General features: G+C 37.3%; 1 protein-coding gene across 1 annotated transcript in view; it reads left to right on the plus strand.

Moving 5' to 3' along the window:
* Positions 1–18507, plus strand: part of LOC129943400 (uncharacterized) — a 43597-nt gene that overhangs the window by 18973 nt on the left and 6117 nt on the right. The window contains exons 8-9 of the mRNA XM_056052819.1: positions 11420–11577; positions 11651–11812. Of these exons, the coding sequence (XP_055908794.1) occupies positions 11420–11577; positions 11651–11812 (320 nt within the window). The remainder of the gene's footprint in view (positions 1–11419; positions 11578–11650; positions 11813–18507) is intronic.

An 18507-nucleotide genomic window follows, 5' to 3' on the forward strand; every position in this document is an offset into this window, starting at 1 on the left:
CCTACAATTTAAGGCCGAATCCGAACGGCTAGTTTGAGAAAGCACTTTTTCATGACAAGAATTACTCTTGAAGGATTTGTCAATTCCTCGCAAGAGGCAGTACCCGCGAAAATTATTTTTTTAAATTAAGGTGGCACAGGCAGGGATTGAACCCAAGACCCCTTGCATGACAGTCCAACGCACTAACCATCATGCCACGGGTATTACTAACTCGTTCAACATAAGGTATCTAAAAATCCATCTATCGAAGATACCCTATCCAACACAAGATTGAACTCAACCAATGAGCTACCGTTGGTAGTCGCCATCCGAAGAACAAGGATGAGAATCTGAAACAATTCAGCGGGTTAGAATTTAGACAAAAGATCATTTATAAAAATAATGCAGAGTGTCGGAAACAAAACAGAGCCCTGGGGCTCAGCGTTTGTTTTTAAAATTGCAAAGTGGACTTAATTTTGATGGCAAAAAAACTTAAGGATGACACCAAATATTAGATTGGAATCAGTTTTATTCCTAAAATCAACTTTTTGTTTTAATCATGAGGATAATTTACAATAAAATAGCGGGAAGGGCTCGATACGGTACGGTTAAGACGTGGGTATGCACTACTATGTGGATTGCCCTTCTTCTGCTTGGCACTTTTTTTGTTTAAGGTGTGGCCAAGAGGGGGTGATTACTTCGAAGTTCCAAAATGTAGACTTAAAAACTTCAAGTAGAACGCTAGCAAGCCCTGGGGACACGCGTTCGTCCGCGATAACTGTGGGAACGCTCAATAAAAGAGAAGACAGAAAATAAATCTCAGATCCAAACACTAGCTCGGGATGTGTCAAATTTCCGCTTTGGGCGCAGTAGAGTTAAGGTTCCTAGATATTGATAGAAAAACTTCACTGGCAGATCTTAGTGATTCTATTACAATTGAAAAGAGACATTGCCCTGTCTCTCCGCGATCCCAGGACGACTACAGGAGCTGGGTTTTGTTTATCTGGATGCCCTTCTTGAAGTCTCTCCAGATATTGATACGCATATCGCAATGCTAAAAGAAGTAGCTAATTGCCTGGAAGGCGAATCGAAGTTCTGTTTTTAAGAACTAAAGTATCTCGTTGTTTTAGTTGGAGGGGGAAAGTTAATGACCGATCCGAATAGAAGTACTCGTAGTTGTTAATTTTCTAATGGTGTCTAAAGATCCAGTAGAGTTGTTAGTCACTAAGCCCTACTTTTCCTCGGACTGTTGCACCACCTTATTTATTTTAATTATAAAGACTTAAGACGGGTCAGGTGACTGTTTGATCTGAGAGGATGTTACAAAAGGTGCATCAAAAACTTTTAAACCTGACATCACCTCTAGGTAATGCTAAAGAATACAAATGTAAAATTCCTAATGACCGATAAAGCCAAAGCTGCTGCATTTTTTGTTTGAAATAACCTTCTCAATAGTGGAACAGGAAATGTATTTTCAAGGGGCGATGTAACAGAACTTTTTGATGTCAAAAAAGGTTTTAGACAAGGTGATGCGCTGTCATGCGATTTTTTTAACATCGTGCTTGAAAGAATAGTGCAGAGCTCACACGTCAACACTAGAGGCACTATCTTTCAAAAGTCTGTCCAATTACTGGCATATGCTGATGACATTGACATAATCGGAAGAACTCAGCGTGATGTCAATTGGGCTTTTGTGAGTATTGAGGCTGAGGCGGCAAAAATGGGTTTAACGGTTAATGAGGGCAAAACCAAGTACATGCTGTTGTAAAAAAAGGACATACAACACCGACGTTTTCGTCAAAACGTCACAATCGACAGACGTAGCTTTGAGGTAGTCAAGGACTTCGTCTACCTAGGCTCCGCTGTAAACGCAGAAAACATCACCAGCGCTGAGATCAAACGCAGAATAACTTTTGCTAACCGCTGTTTCTTTGGACTTAGAAAGCAATTGAGTGGTAAAGTCCTCTCTCGAGAGACCAAAGTGTTGCTATATAAGACCCTTATCCTCTCCGTCCTGCTATACGGTGCAGAAGCATGGACCATGACAAAAGCGGATGAAAGCACCTTGGGTCGCTTTGAGAGAAAAGTTCCTCGTGTGATCTACGGTCCCGTATGCATCGAAGGGGAGTGGAGGAGAAGATGGAACGACGAACTGTACGGGCTATACAGCGACGTAGACTTAGCAAGAAGAGTAAAGGTCCAACGACTAAGATGGCTGGGTCACGTAGAGCGCATGGAAACCAATGCTCCGGCCCGGAAAGTCTTCAAATCCGCACCCACAGGACAGCGCAGTAGAGGAAGACCGTGGATCAGGTGGCGCGCACAAGTGGAAGGTGACCTCACCCAACTTGGAGCGCGAAACTGGAGACATCTAGCTAGGGACCGAGCTAGATGGAGAAGTTTGTTGGGTGAGGCCCTAGTTTACACAGGACTGTAGCGCCACCTTAAGTAAGTAAGTAAGATGTATGGGGTGGTTGACTTTAGGTTTGGTGGGAATGTAGTTCTACGGCAGTGGCCTTTTCTGGTTTAAATTCAGGGTAATCCGAATACCAGACTGATTGGATTCCAGAAATTTAGGGCCAAGGTTAGGCCGAAAAAATTGCGTGAGTGGTATCGAATTTATTCAGCATGATTTATGTTTTTGTAAAAAGGTGAGGTCCGTTGCAAATCATAACAAATATATGTGCATGTGCTCTTCATATTCCAAGAGATAAGTGTCTGTAACTTTTTTATTTACGTTTAGTTTGTTTTTTGTTTATTTTTAACAAATATTTTTCCCAACATAAGCAAAGCAAATTAAATTTAAAATAAATAGGTGTTTAGGTTCAATTTTTATTTTCAACTGTTTAAATATTGTTTTAAGAGCGGTTGTATTTTCTAGATCTAACAGTTTGTGATAATATCATGTTGTATTTGATATAAGCAAATAAACAATTGATTTAAACAATGTTTTATCTAGACATATATTGCTGAGGCGTTAGGCACAACAACGCGTGCCGATGTTTTTACATTCAGAAATATTTCGGTTTACTTAAATTCGGAAAGAACTAAAGTTGATATTTACTAAAGTTTGTCTGCATACACAGAGATCTGGCATTTATAGAAAACATAGACTTTGCTTTAACTCCGTGAATGTGGATTGTGGATATCACACTTTGTTCTTCCTTTTCATTGCAATATTCAAGAATTAAAATTCAATGTGTACCACTAACATCCTTTCAAACCCCTTCTTTATCTCCTACTTTGATTAAGGGTTGCTACACAAATGAGAAATTTCAATCTAGTTAACTTCCCATAGGAAGTTATTGTAATGGGTCCGATTTGTCAAATTGAAAATTTTGACATTTCTCGACGTTTCAAGGTCCCTAGAGTCGAAATCCATAGCTCAGGAACCAGAAGAGATATCGACTTCAAATAAATTTTGTTATACAGATAATAAGGCAGAAAGATGCAGAAAGGGCTCTCAAGAATATTGCGTGGGTGGTTTTTTTACCATAGCAGTTTGAAAAAAGGTGAAAATTTTGGTTAACCCTAAATATCTTACGAACCAAAAACGCTAGAGACTTGAATTAAATTTTATATAATAAATTGTAACATGATACCAAACAGGTATATTTTTTGAAAAAAATCAATATAACGGTTTTTTTTTAAAAATCAATAAAACTGAAAAAAAATTTGTCACCTCCAAAATTTTACGACTGAAATATAATTTCATCTCTAAAACAATTTTGTGCAACGAAGAATAATGTTTTTGACATCTGATAAAATTTTGAGAAAAATCGAATTGACAGTTTTTTTACAAAAAATAAAAACCTAAAAAAAAATTTATAAAAGTTGGTAAAAATTGATTTTCGACTCAAATATCTTTTCAAAACTTTGAGTTATTTTCTTTAATTTACTTTTATCTTTCGAAAAATATTGTTGTTAACATCCAGTAAAATTTTGAAAAAAATCGAATTGACAGTTTTTTTACAAAAAAATTAAAAACCGAAAAAAAAATTAACAAAAGTTGGTAAAAAATGATTTTCGACTCAAATATCTTTTTAAAAATTTAAGATAATAGCTTCTAATTATTTTTTACTTATAAAAAATATTGTTTTCAATATAAGGATGAATTTTGAAAAAAATCGAATTGACTGTTTTTTTTTTCAAAAAATAAAAACCTAAAAAAAATGTGTAAAAGTTGGTAAAAATGTATTTTCGACTCAAATATCTTTTCAAAACTTGTAGATATTGGCTTAAAAATACTTTTATGTTTCCAAAAGTATTGTTGTTAACATTCAGTAAAATTTTGAAAAAAATCGAATTGACAGTTTTTGTACAAAAAATTAAAAACCTAAATAAAATTTAACAAAAGTTGGTAAAACTTGATTTTCGACGCAAATGTCTTTTCAAAAATTAAAAATATTGGTTTCAAACTTATTTTATTTCACAGAAAAAATTGTTTTCGATATTCAGTAATTTGTATATAAAAATCCAACAGTCCGTTTTTTCATAAAAAACAAAATCTACAAAAAATAGTACGCAAATTTGGTAAAAATTGATACGAGTACATATAGACAAACTTTTAAGCAAGACAAATCGACAGTGTGGGTCGCATCCCAGCCTCTTTTACTTATTTTGCGATACCTTTTAAAAATAAAATTTGAGGATCTTCAAGTGAGTTTTTCTGTAAACGTGCTAATTATAAAAAAAAAAGATTGAAGAAAAAAGAGAAACGCATATAATTGAATGTTATCTACAGGAATGTTTCTTCATTATTAAGTTAAGGGCTTACCATGATGTTTAAAAATGATTTCGAGAAAGTGGCCACTGAATCGTTTAAATTCCGGCCTAGAGACATAATTTTGGACCATTTTTTTTACAAATTAGGGCCATACGTTTGCATAAACGTGTCGAATATTCTCTTACCTTCATATATAATACAATATATTTCTTTTGTCCTTAGAACCGAAAGCCTTTGCTGCTATTTGCTCTTTCCACATATTAATAACAATTTTAATTGTAAATTGATATTTTAAAAATAAATAAAAAGATTATAATACTATTAGTTTTCCTAACACATCTACCACTGTTATACATTTTCCCCATTTAAATTTAATCAATTCCGTTATAAGTGAAGATACTATCCTTAAAAGTATCCTACAACTTGACGAATGTTTTAGTTTAATAAATATGATTTAAAATCATGAAAAATGAATTTAAAATAAACCGGCATGGTGTTCAAAATATGCGTTTCGCCCCGATGCAATGGTTGGGCTCATCAGAAGATGACCATTGCACCTTGTCCTGACGCATATTTTCTCGAATAAATCGAGAATCCATATAATATGAGCTGAGCTACATAGAGCTACTGTGTATTATATGGTTGCTACAAGTCTTCAGAGAAGATAAATTGTAGCTATTTTTATTTCCTTGCTATGGGACATTTGAAGATGAAGTTTTTGACTGTAAACAGTCGAATTGTTATTTCCTGCACACCGTTTAAATTAATAAATATGATTTAAAATCATGAAAAATGAATTTAAAACAAACCAGCATGGTGTTCGATTTGCAGTTTTTGCTTGGAAGTAATAATTGGATCCGAGCTCAGTATAAAGAAAATAAATATATCTTCGTTCGCTTTTTCACGGCTGGATTTTCTTGAGAAGTTCTCACGGAAATTTTTGAAATCTTTGTTTCGTGGTTCCTGCGCTTAATCCGAAAGTTGTCCGATAGGCAAAAGTGCAGATTATTTTATTTCTGGGCCATGCATACAATATTTATGTATAGTTGGAGGCATAGGATACCAGGAATATTTATTGACGAAGCACCTTGCTGTGTCAAACGCAAATTCCCTGTACTTTTTAACATCAATCTCATATCCACTGGAAACAACGATCATAATTGTGTACATTTTTTAATGAGTTCTATGTCTAATTTAGTTATTTCGGCTGAAAGTTCAGGGTTTTGAAAAAATCGTCTAGCTGTGTTGCCGTCATTTTTGTTACCAAATCCCGGCTTTGGTTTATCTACAATTATGCCACAACGTTCTCGGAACTCCCTTTGAATTCGAGCCTGATGTACAAGGCATTCGAACATTCGTATCCAACCGTGCAGAATAGACATTCCAAAAGAACGGTGCTCTGTTTTTATTGGACGTCTTATCATATCATCGACATTGTTGAAGTCTTTCGAAGTCGCGCCACACAAATAGCATTTATGTGTTGATGTGGTCTCGGTTAAAGCATTGCAAACCTTACCATCTATCATTGAAATCATTAATGAGTGCTGAACCTTAACACACCTGCTACCGACGAACATGGACGTTTGTTGAAGGTTTTGGATCTCTGCATCCACTCGAGCTTTTTCGGATTTTGAAACATCAGTTGACGCTTTAGTGTATTCAATTTTGAGGGGTCTGCAATACTTTGTCGAAGCTGGACGAGGATTTTGCCAGACTATATGCACACCACTTACTAGATGAATGGGAACTAAACAGGTTATAAAAACAGAAGAATCGTCTGCTTCTGGAAAAGCTTGTTTATATGAGATATGTCCCGAGCTTCCATCGAAACCCCACTTCGATATTAAATAACATTTTTTAAGCTCTTCTTCTTCCAATGTGTCAAAAACACAATCCACAATAGAACTAAGTCGTTTTGATGTTATAACAAGCAAAGCTTGAAGACTTACTTCGGCATATGTACTTACTTACTTACTTAAGGTGGCGCTAAAGTCCGGGGCGGACCTGGGCCTCAATCAACATGCGTCTCCAGCCAGCTCGGTCTCTAGCTAGCTTTCTCCAATATCGCACGCCAAGTTGGTTGAGGTCCTTTACCACCTGGGAGCGCCACCTGAGTTTCGGTCTTCCTCTACTGCGTCATCCCTTGGGATTGGATTCGAAAACCTTCCGGGCTGGAGCGTTGATGTCCATCCGCTCTACATGACCTAGCCATCTAAGCCGTTGGACTTTAATTCTGCTAACTACGTCAGTGTCGCTGTACAGCCTGTACAGTTCGTCGTTATATCTTCTCCTCCATTCTCCATCTATGCGTACGGGACCAAAAATCACCCGAAGAATTTTTCTCTCGAAGTATCCTAAGACGCTCTCATCTTTCTTTGACAGGGTCCAGGCCTCAGCGCCATAAATGAGAACCGAGATGATGAGTGTCTTATAAATGGTGATTTAAGATGCTCGGGAGAGGACTTTACTTCTCAATTGCCTTTTAAGTCCAAAGAAACAGCGATTTGCAAGAGTTATTCTGCGTTTGATTTCAGCGCTGGTGTCGTTGTCTGTATTAACAGCGGTGCCTAGGTAGACAAAGTCCTTAACTACCTCAAAGTTATAGCTGTCCATGGTGACGTTTTGTCTAACACGTCGTCGTTCAGTGTTCTTTTTTGATGACAGCATATACTTGGTCTTGACCTCATTGACCACTAAACCCATCTTCTTCTCTTCCGTCGCAATGCTCAAAAACGCTCCACTGACATCACGCTTTGATCTTCCAATTATGTCAATATCATCTGGGTATCCGAGTAATTGGATGAACCTTTGGAAGATTGTGCCTCTAGTGTTGACGGTTGAGTATTGCACAATTCTTTCCAGAACGATGTTGAAGAAGTCGCATGACAGTGCATCGCCTTGTCTAAAACCTTTCCTGGTCTGAAGCCACACTGATAAGGACCAATCAGGTTGCTGACGAATGGCTTCAGACGTTCACATAATACGGCAGAGAGCAACTAACATGTATCGGTCACACTATGCTGATATTCCACTCATCGGGCATGCTTTCTTCCGACCATATTTTGCAGATGAGTTGGTGCATGCTCCGTACCAATTCATCGCCTGCTGCTTTAAATAGTTCGGCAGCGATGGTCAGCTCCAGCAGCTTTGTTTGACTTAAGTTTAGATAAAGCTATCTTCACTTCGTCAAGGTCGGGTAGGCGGAATTGTTGATCTGCGTCGCCGAGGTTGAGTGGTTCTATCTCCCTTACAGCGGAATTCGGTTCGTCATTGCCGTTATATAATTTGGAGTAGTGATCTTTCCATATTCTCAGCATCGACTGCGGTTCTACTACGATGTTCCCCTGATCGTCTTTACAGGCTTCGGTTCGTGGCTGGTACCCTTGGGAGGTTTTTTTTACCATTTGGTAAAATTTACGAACCTCATTCCTGTTGTGACATCCCTCTATCTCCTCGATCGCGCGCTTCTCATGCTCTCTTTTTTTCCATCTAAGAAGCCGGTGTTCCTCTCTCCTCTTCTGCTCGTAGAGCTCGCGAGCAGCTCTAGTCCTTTTGTGCAGCGCCGTCTTGTATGCCTCTTGTTTCGCTGCGTGCGCTTGCCGGCATTCGTCGTCAAACCAGGGGTTTCGCTTTGGTGGCCGTGTGAAACCTAGGACTTCAGAGGCGGCATCTCTGATGGCTGCAAGGCAATGTTGCCACTGGTTTTCAATGCTTAATGCAGGAAGCATAGGACTCCTTAAGAGCACGATCGGAAAAGGACATGGCAGTCTTTTGCGATTATAGCTGTCTAACGTCGAATCTTCTCACAGTACTTCCTTGTTTTGGCTTGGATCGAGATATCCGTAGCCCTACCTTGGCTACAACGAGGTAGTGGTCCGAGTCAATGTTGGCCTCTCAAAATGTTCGGATATCATGGATACTGGAGAAGTGTCGTGCTTCGATCGCAATGTGGTCAATCTGTTTGACGGTTGATTGATCAGGAGATTTCCATGTCCCCTTGTGGATATTAAGATGCGTGAACTGCGTACTAGCTACCAGCGCGCAGCGAAATCGACCAGCCTGAATCCGTTGTCGGAGGTGGTGTCGTGCAGGCTGTATCTCCCGATTATCCCACCAAAGATGTTTTCTCTTCCTAGCTTGGCATTAAAATCTCCTAAGACAATTGTAATGTCATAGCCAGGGCACTGCTCATATGTCTTGTCCAAGAGCTCGAAGAATATTTCGTTGGTGTCTTCATCTTTCTCCTCTGTTGGGGCATGCGCGTATATTAGGCTTATGTTGGCGAATTTAACCTTGATGCGGATTGTCGTGATGCGCTCACTCACACTGTTGAAACTCAAGACTTTTTGCCTGAGCCTAGTTCCAACAACAAATCCACACCCAAATAGCCGCTTTCTTTGTTCTCGGTAGCAGTCACCGTAGTAGATACCGCAGTCTTTTAGTTTGCGTTTGCCCGGTCCATCCCATCGCACTTCTTGGATGGCGGTAATATCTGCCTTGAAGCAGTTTAGGGCTTCCGCTAATTGTTCGGCTGCACGTGGTCTGTTAAGGGACCTTACATTCCACGTACATATCCGTAGTTCGTTGTCCTTATTTCGTTTGCGTGGGTTGTCAACAGTGAATCCGTCCGTATCCGAGGCTTGTTGGTGCTTCGAAACTTAAGGTATTTTTACGTGGCCAGTAAGTCACCCCGACGGCGCAACCCCCAGTCTGGAGGGCCAGATGCTTAGTATAACTCCAAGGAAGGGGAGTCGGATAATCCGCTCCTTACAGGCCTGGGCTCCGAATATGTCGAAGAAGCCCTATAAGGTGTTCACTAAGTAGTTCATCCTTACTGGAACTGTAGACGCCACCGTTGATTCTATCTCGAGAATTCGTCCGTTGCCGCCTGGATAAGGAGAGGTGCCTTAGTGGAAACACCTCTCCCCACCTCTCTCGTTTGCTGCCCCCAACAACTCTCCACTGGGTTTGGAACCCAATCTCCAGTTGAGGTACTAGGCACCCGATGTTCACCGCGGGGAGGTGAGAGTAGGAATTGATAGACAGAGGTGGGTTTTGAGAAAAACCTGTGGACGCTTGTGTCCTCTTGAATGCACATGTCTACCATTTGAACATGATATTCATACATTACCGCCTTATGCACGAAGACTTCCTCTCATAAATCTTCCTTCTTTGACAAATCAAATTATGTACTTGCAGTTTTGTTTTATTATTGGAATAATAAACGGACACATTTCATTACCATTAGTTCTTGGTAGTTTAAACTTTAGTTTTAGTCGTTCAAGTATAAGACTCCAGAAACTAATGAATACGAATTTAAGCAGATCAAACTATGGTGTACATAGCCCGTAAAATCAATTTATTGTAATCTATAATAAATTTCACCAAATGAGAATATAAAAAGTATAAATTGCAAATTGATATTTTTCAACAGTCTAGTTAAAGTTAACGTGTTAAAGTTAAAGTGTTAACGTTAGTTTTTTAACGAATTATAAATACATAAACATTGGAGTGTACCTTATTGCAACATAATTTTCCTGTACTTGTGTTTAAGTAATAGTCCCTAAGATGAAGAGCTGAAGGATAAACATAACACTTAATAATAGCTTCTCTTAAATGCATATACCTATACATAGCTTACAATTTTGTAAACCGAAAACAGAGCCATAAGTATACGCTTTAAGGTTTGTTATTTTAATATCCTTAACAAAGTTTTAGTCTCCAACACTCCATCGATTGAAAAGCTTGGAATTCGGTTGCGAGCTATTAACATTCAATCCTGGAGATATTCAGTAGTAAGTCGAAATCGAAATTTATTCTTAATGAACTTCATCTTCAAAAATGCTGCTTCACAAATATATGTCGATCCAAACAAAATAATTGTGACGTGGTTTCGAGATGATAGAGCCTTTGATATATAAAAATCCAGGTGTATGAGTGCGTCTTCACAGGCTTTATTGGCTTTAAAGGTGACTTTATTAGAGCTTATGATGTTTTTGGATTCCAATTTTAAACTACTCGTATATTGGCTTACAGAAAAATAAATATGAAAATTAATTTAAATCGACAATTTATTTAATAAACTGAAATCAATGACAAAGTTGTTTACCGTTAGAACTTTCATTTATTAATCTTAGATCTAAGTCTTTAAAACTCAATACTCAACAATATATTTACACTGAGTTCGAAGGAAATTATAGAAAGTGAAGAAATGCCTAAATATTTTTAAAAGTAAACCAAAAGTTATCAGATCAAGTTTTAAATTTATCTTAGAACTTTGTCAAGAACTCGGCTGTAAGGATCATTATTATGAAAACTAAACTGGCATTGAGACGAAAATATTGTCTTAATTATTGGCTTACTACGTAACCCTTTTTTAAGTATTTACAAATATTTGGTTTTGTTTAGATCCTTTTTACTTTGGCGGTTGTATTTATTTGCTATGAAATACATATCATTAAGGCAACTACTGTTTGGTAGTACACATACATTAAATAAAGAACACAAAGTGGAACGAAAATATTAATGACGGGCTTTAGGTCAATGAAAAAACACAATTATTTATGTTGTCACGACGTTAGTTAGTGGAACAACCACTTCACTGTGAACAAAACTCACAACAACTAACGTTTTAGTAACAATAGTTTTATATAGAATAAATTTAGTAATGGTATTCAAAGCATTAACTATTAAAAATCTTGTATATATTTGTAGATACGCATTGTGGAATTATAATGAAATCTTAAGATATATACTACGTTCAAATAAAGTGGTTAAAATAAAGTTTCCAACATCAAACTTAAAGCTTCCCTTGTTGAAGTTCGAAAATCTTACTATGAAGGCTTTTCCTCCAGATGGTTATGAAGAAAACAGTACGTCAATAAATAAATATTAAATAAAAATATTAAATCTAACCATTTTTAAATTGTTATACATTCATTTTAGTTGATACTCTTTTACAAAACTTTAAGAAAAAAGTCAATGCACTCATGGCTGTCTATAAAGACCCATTAAGCAAGGAAGAAGGAATAGTCATGGAAAAAGAGTATCATGAATTGTTCCTAAGTGGGTTGGATGTTGAAGATTATTGTTCTGATAAAGAATCAGGTAATTTGTTGTTTTGGTATTATATATGTAAATGATTTTATACAAGTTATAAGTCTTAGGGAGGTAGTACACGCCACACGAGGCGTGGTGGTTATTGTGTAGGGCTCATATAAAGATAAAAGAACGATAATGACCTTCCGTGTCTGCAACTCCGAAGAACTGAAGAGAACAGAGACGTACTTAGGATAGCGCAAATAGATCCAGAAGAAACCATCTTTGACGATGACTTTTACATAATTGAAGATCCTAAAGAAAAAGTGGAGGCGTGGGAGCTGCTTTCCAGCAAGTGTACAAGGTGAATGTTAGCGTTCGCCCCAACCACGACCTGGAAAACAGAGCCCTACTTAATCACTTTTACCTCCGTAATGATATCACACATTGGCGATCTGAGAACCGCGGTTTCACTCGGTTCAATGACGATTCCTTGGCAAATGCCATAATCGCCGAACAAACGGGACCAAGTCCCTTGTTAGTGACGAAGGTTGAGCTTCAACTCATCTTCAATTCAATAAAAAATAAAAAGTCAGCAGGTGTCGATGGTATATCCAACGTTGTACTGAGACATTTACCGACGGAACTCTCTTCACACTCTTCAACAATGCACTGAATAATGCATACTATCCAGTGCATTGGAAGACCGCTGTGGTTCATCCTCTCCCGAAAAAGGGAAAGGACAACTCCAACCCGTCAAATCTTCGGTCGATAAGTCTTCTTTCGAGCATCAGCAAAGTTTTCGAAAAAATCATTAATAGGGCTCTGACTAAGTGCGCTGCGGCCAGCAAAATAATTCCGGATAAACAGTTCGGGTATAAGGCGGTTCATGACACAATTCATGCTGCGTCTAAACTCGTTTCTGATATCCAATAGAATAAATCAAAACAACAATACACAGGTAATGTCTTGGTTGATTTGGGAAAAGCCTTCAACACCATATGGTTAGAGGGCCTTTATCTAAAACTGAGCAGGCTTGGCAGAAGCAAACCATTGTTGTATATATTTTATGATATGCTTAACGGTAGAAAGTTTGTTGTCAAAAGTGGCAATGTAACGTAAGCGGTGAATTCGTCTATTCTCTTCAGCATTTACAACAGCGATCTAATAGGTAGTCTTACAAAGGCAATTGAGTACGTCGACGATCTAATTGCGTTCAGAACGGCCCGAAAGGTTGAGGTTATTAGAATTCTCTTGCAGCTTGATTTCGGCAAGATTCAGAGATATTGCGACGACTGGAAACTGAAAATAGGTGTCCAGAAGTCAGAGACGATTCTGTTCCGGACTCCGTTAGCTAGGACCACGAGGGATATGTGCAAGAATTGGTGCAAGATGCTCATCGTTGATTTTCTTGGCAACCACTAGAGAGCAAAAGTGTAGTGAAGTACTTAGGTATCTGGTTAGATCAGTATTTATATTTTGACAGACGTTTGAATGCTGCTCTGACAAAACGGCAGTCGGCTTGACCCCAGAGTGAAAGTAATTTGCTACATGGCCTCATACGGCCGATGATCGTTTATGGTTGTTCTGTGTGGTTCAACGTTGCCCCTTCCCAAATGGAGATGTTTGAGGTGTTCGAGCGGCGCGGCGGTTTTACCGGCTTATATCGAACATCCGACTCTTTTTACGTGCAATACTACTATAAGTAAGTAAGTACTATTACAACGAGGTCTTATACAACGGGGCTCGAATCAACAGAATTGACAATTTCGTGATAAAACTCGTTCGAGGTCACATTGCAAGGGCTATGTCTTCGACTCTGTCTTTCGTAGCGTTCTATCCGAACGGCGAGTATTTTAAAAGTGCACGCTTGAGCGGCTTCATTCCACCAGCGGCATTCCTCTTTTTAGACAGATGCGGTCTAATACAGGGTAGATTTGCATTTCCGCTAATCTATTACGTCAGACGACAAACCATGGATAGGCGATTCCTGTACAATCAGGACGTCATGGCACAAGGCGGAGCAGAGCTCCTTTGGTTCAGTAGGGCTGTGTCCGAACGGGACCGAACTGATAGGGTGAAGCAGGAAAACAAGTTTTGGTAGCTTCAATCGGCACTTGATAGTGAGTAGTCGTGATGGGGTTTCAAGCCCTGGCCGGCTTACTTACTTGTTTTGTAGTTTTAGGCTTTAGGTTTTTAGTAGAATAGACATGGTGGCAAGAGAAGCAAACAATTTTAGATAGTTAGATTTGCTGCTGTAGTTTTTCTAGTTTTAAGTAGTTTATAGGTAGAATAGGTAGCTTAAGTAAGTTTGAAGTTTCATTTAAGGACCTTATTTTAATTAGTTTTTAAGTAAAAATAAAAAGGGATATTTATAGTAGTTGTTTTTTTAATTTTCTAATAAATAATAAAACAAATAAAATTAAATTGAAGTTAAATAGATTTTGTATCATTGTTTAACTTAGCGTGTCCGTATGGGACCAGTAAGCTAGTTGTAAGTTATGGATAATTAGGGTTGTTTTATGAATTTGTATCTAGCTTTAAGATAGTTTTAAGAAATAATGAAAAAAAAAAGTGTGTAGGGCTGTCACGCCAGAGGCTTGGGTTCAGGCAGGGGCCTGGGCCATCTACATAAAAAAAGTTTTCGCGGATACTGTTTCTTTGCGAGTGCTTCCTGAAATTAGCCGTTAAGATTCGCCTTAAAAAATGTAGGTCCAGTGTTGGAGATAGAACTTCGATTTCTTATATCCTAAAAGGTTGGCATCTAGGATATTAGAACTCAGCTTTACTCAGTTTCTACTTATTGTAAACATGTTAAGGCAATATTTTTTCTATTTTTAAATTGATACCACCTGAATATATTATAAGAAAATTAATTTATGATCGTGAAACATGAAGATATACATTTATTATTTGTTCAAAATCATTATTTGACAAATTTCACTTGGAAACTTGGTAGAGCCCTTCCTCTTCTTTGGGTTTGAAGGTTATTGGTGAAGTGTTTCCGTTGTCATAGATATTTTGGTATCAACTGATTGTATATTTTCTGAAATGACAGAGCTTTGTGGTAAATTCAGTTAATTTACAACACCGTCGTCAATAACGCTGTCCCTCCCACCTCAAGATCAAATTTTTAGGCTGTTGTCCTTCTTAATCTGCAAATTGACTAAATACTGTTAAAGAATAAATCTTCTATTGTTTTCTAAACAATATAGCATTTTTATGTATGTTGTAAGCATGTTATACTTATCAATGTCCTATACTCTTCCAGAGCCCAAACAAACTGTCTCTAGCATAAGTTCATGTTTTTTCGGCCGAAGCCAGATGAAGTGATTAGGCTTCCCTAGAACTTCTTCCCATGAAGCTTGTTTATCTAGTTTATTAACCTATAAAATAAAATTTAAACTTAAGTTGTTTTTAGAAATGCAAATTGAAAAGCCATTAGAGATAAATGCAAAGACGGTTACATGATTTATGGAACACTTTTCCAGTTTTTTCCCTTTTTCTCTGTGAAACCTTCCGTATAAAAGAAAACAATTTTATAAACATTTTATTGTTTTATAAATATTGTAGAGGATACAATTATACGCCTTTAAAACATGTTTGATGTCGCAGATACATGCGTTTTACCCCCTAGTTTGGAGTTAAATTTCAATTCAACATTTAGATGTATTTTAAAAACATTAAACGTTAACACTAGATATAAATATATTGAAAGAAAAATACCAGGTTTAAATACCATTTGATACAATATCATTTTCCTGTCATTCTATCGCACGATATAATCACTTTTTCCAAAAAAAGGATTGAAATTCTATTTATACGTATGTAAGTCAACTAGCTTTTGGAAATATTTGACCACATAAGCCTTTCATTTGATAATCAATTCGAATGGCAGATTCTTGAATTCCCTTGAATTCAAAACTTATTGCATTGAGTTAATAGATATGACTCTCCTTGTACTTTTAATTGATTAGATTAGATTAGATGGATTTGTATTGCTCGTCTTAAATAATTTACATTGTTTACAAAAATCAAATAATGATGGTATTCTGCCGTCTGCCTAGTTGACACAACATTTTTATGAAATATAATTTATAAACAAACAAATTAGGTATGTACATAATTTAAAAAGTTTTTTTTTAATAGTTTACTCTTGAAATCAAATATTATCTTCAGAAACTCTCTTTTTCATTAAAATAAACTCGTCCCAAGAACAATTCTCCTGATGTCTTTAAGAATTGGACATTTACCATCATCGAAATCTCCTCTACGCTGTATTCATCCCGGAAATAGTTCTTCGACTCCAAATTGTGATTAAGTTGACCGTAAATTGCTCTGTGCAGAGACCCAGTTTCTTCATTAAGGCATTTTCCGCATAACATATCAATATCAATCACTTTTGCAATTAAGTGTACAGTTATTCTTTCCATTGATTAAAATCAAAGTTATCTATTGTAAAGTCCATGTCACTGTGCTTAGCAAGTTTTATCCATTCTGAATACCATCTTGACCTCTCTCGAATAGTTTGAGGTGCCACTATCTTCGTTAACCGGTAATTATCCATATTCATGATTTTGAGCACATAATCAATCTGCATTCGAAGTGTTCGTCGCTGCAGTCCCGTTTCCAACATAACTATACAGTTTGGCGTATTTGGTGGCAGGCGCAAGATCCTTTTAACGTAGAAGCATAATAATTTTTCCACATCTTCATATTGCTTCGCTCCCCATACTTAAGCCGCATAGAATAAGATTGAATCTGCTACTGCCTTTTTGTCAAAATCACTCCAAGGTATTTTAACTCTTTGACAATCTCTATATTTTCCCCATTGTAGTTCCATTTTTCATTAAGGTAGTTTCTGCCTCCTCCGTTCTTGAAAATCAAGATCTTGGACTTTTCCATGTTTACTATTAGGTTCCATATTTTATAGTATTCAAAAATCCGGTTTATCATAAGCTGTAGTGATTCTGGAGATAGCGCGAGAACCACAATATCACCCGCAAACAAGAGTGCTTTAATTAATTCTCCCGCGAGTTCGATACCTTACTTACTTAAGGTGGCGTTATAATCCGGGGTGGACCTGGGCCTTAACCAACACGCGTCTCCAGCTAGCTTGGTCTCTAGCTAGCTGTCTCCAGTTTCGCAAGCACAAGTTGGTTGAGGTCTTCACCCACCTGCGTTTGCCACCTGAGTCGTGGTCTTCCTCTACTGCGCCGTCCCTCGGGATTGGATTCGAAGACCTTCCGGGCTGGAGCGTTGATGCCAAGATTTGTATGTTTTGGACCCTGTGGTAATCTTTACCATGCAAAATGCGTTGGTTCAACGAATGCGTTTATCGAAAAATTACTCAACTCGAAATTTGCTTCCTGGTGCTGTCACGACTGCCGTAAGCTGTCTGTATACCAACTAGCTTTTAAAATGTCTTCTTTTAAGGCTGACTTTTTAAAACTTTCTAAAGATTTTGAAGTGCTATTAATTTCATTCATTACTGAAGTTTCAAATTAAATGCATATTCTGCAACCAACATCATGGTTGATAGTTCCACTTCGACTGATGATTAAGGTAAGCTCAAAATTCCTTCTAACTTACCTTCTGCAAGTGAAGATATTCTCGCGCAATCAGGAACTGGTGTTAATAACGCAGAGAGTGTACCTGATAAACAAAAGAAAAAGTCTAAAAAAGAAGAGAAGAAAACTCTTTGATTGCTAGAAATTCTACCCCTCCCTTAAAACGAACTAATGTTAATATCACTCCAATACTTTCAGATCCCACTGGAACTCTTCATATAACTCCAATTCTTGACTTAAATTCAGCTTCCATTAGCGCCTCCGTTACTGGAACAGCAATAAACAATTCCATCCATATCAAAGCTGTATTGAAACCAATCTCGTCTTGACTCACTAACAACGCCAGAAGATATAATTTCTCACTTAGTTTCTACCAAGAGCATACCTTGTAGCTCATCCATTAGGTGTACTAAGTTCAATAAACCAAATAGCTTTGTTTCTTCTTTTAAATTAGTAACGAATCCCACGTTCTTCGATTCAATTTGCAATAGAAATATAGGGACCTCAGAGACTTTAATCAAAGAATTTACACAAAATCAAAAATGAGTTGTTTCTTTGAAAACCAAGGCTTGCCCTCTTCTACCTACAGAAATGATCGTCATGTTGGTAATGCAAAGGATTTAGGTGGAGGTCTTCTCATAGCGGTAAAAAATACATATTTCTCTTCTTCTGTATATTTTCCATTTGAATTATCAATTGAACTGGTGTGTGTAAAGATAATGGTACAGACTAAGACTAATTTTATTTTAAACGTTTATATTCCTCTAAAAAGTTTAAATGTGTTTATAGCGAACTCTCCTTAGCATTAGACTTTGCTATCAGTTTGTCCTGCTCTGACAACAATATTTTACTTCTAGGGGATTTTAATTTACCACACTTTGACTGGATCAATCGGAAGACGAATCTTGCCTTGAAGCCTCTCTCTCTTCTTCACAATTGGAACTATCTTTTCTCGATAAAATCCTTCTTACTGACTTACAGCAAACAAGCTGTATTAAAAACTCAAAAAATAAGATCAGGAATTACTAATATTGATAAATATCATCCCCCCCTTGGACATTTTTCTTGACTTAAGTAATCGCCTTACTGAACACAATAATTCCTTTGATTGCTTACATAAATTTGACTTCAGAAGAGCTAATTTCCAGCAGTTGTCTGAAGATTTAAACATTTCGTGAATTGCTGATATTTAAG

This window comes from Eupeodes corollae, chromosome 1 (genome assembly GCF_945859685.1).
Source record: "Eupeodes corollae chromosome 1, idEupCoro1.1, whole genome shotgun sequence".
Classification (NCBI taxonomy): Eukaryota; Metazoa; Arthropoda; class Insecta; order Diptera; family Syrphidae; genus Eupeodes; species Eupeodes corollae.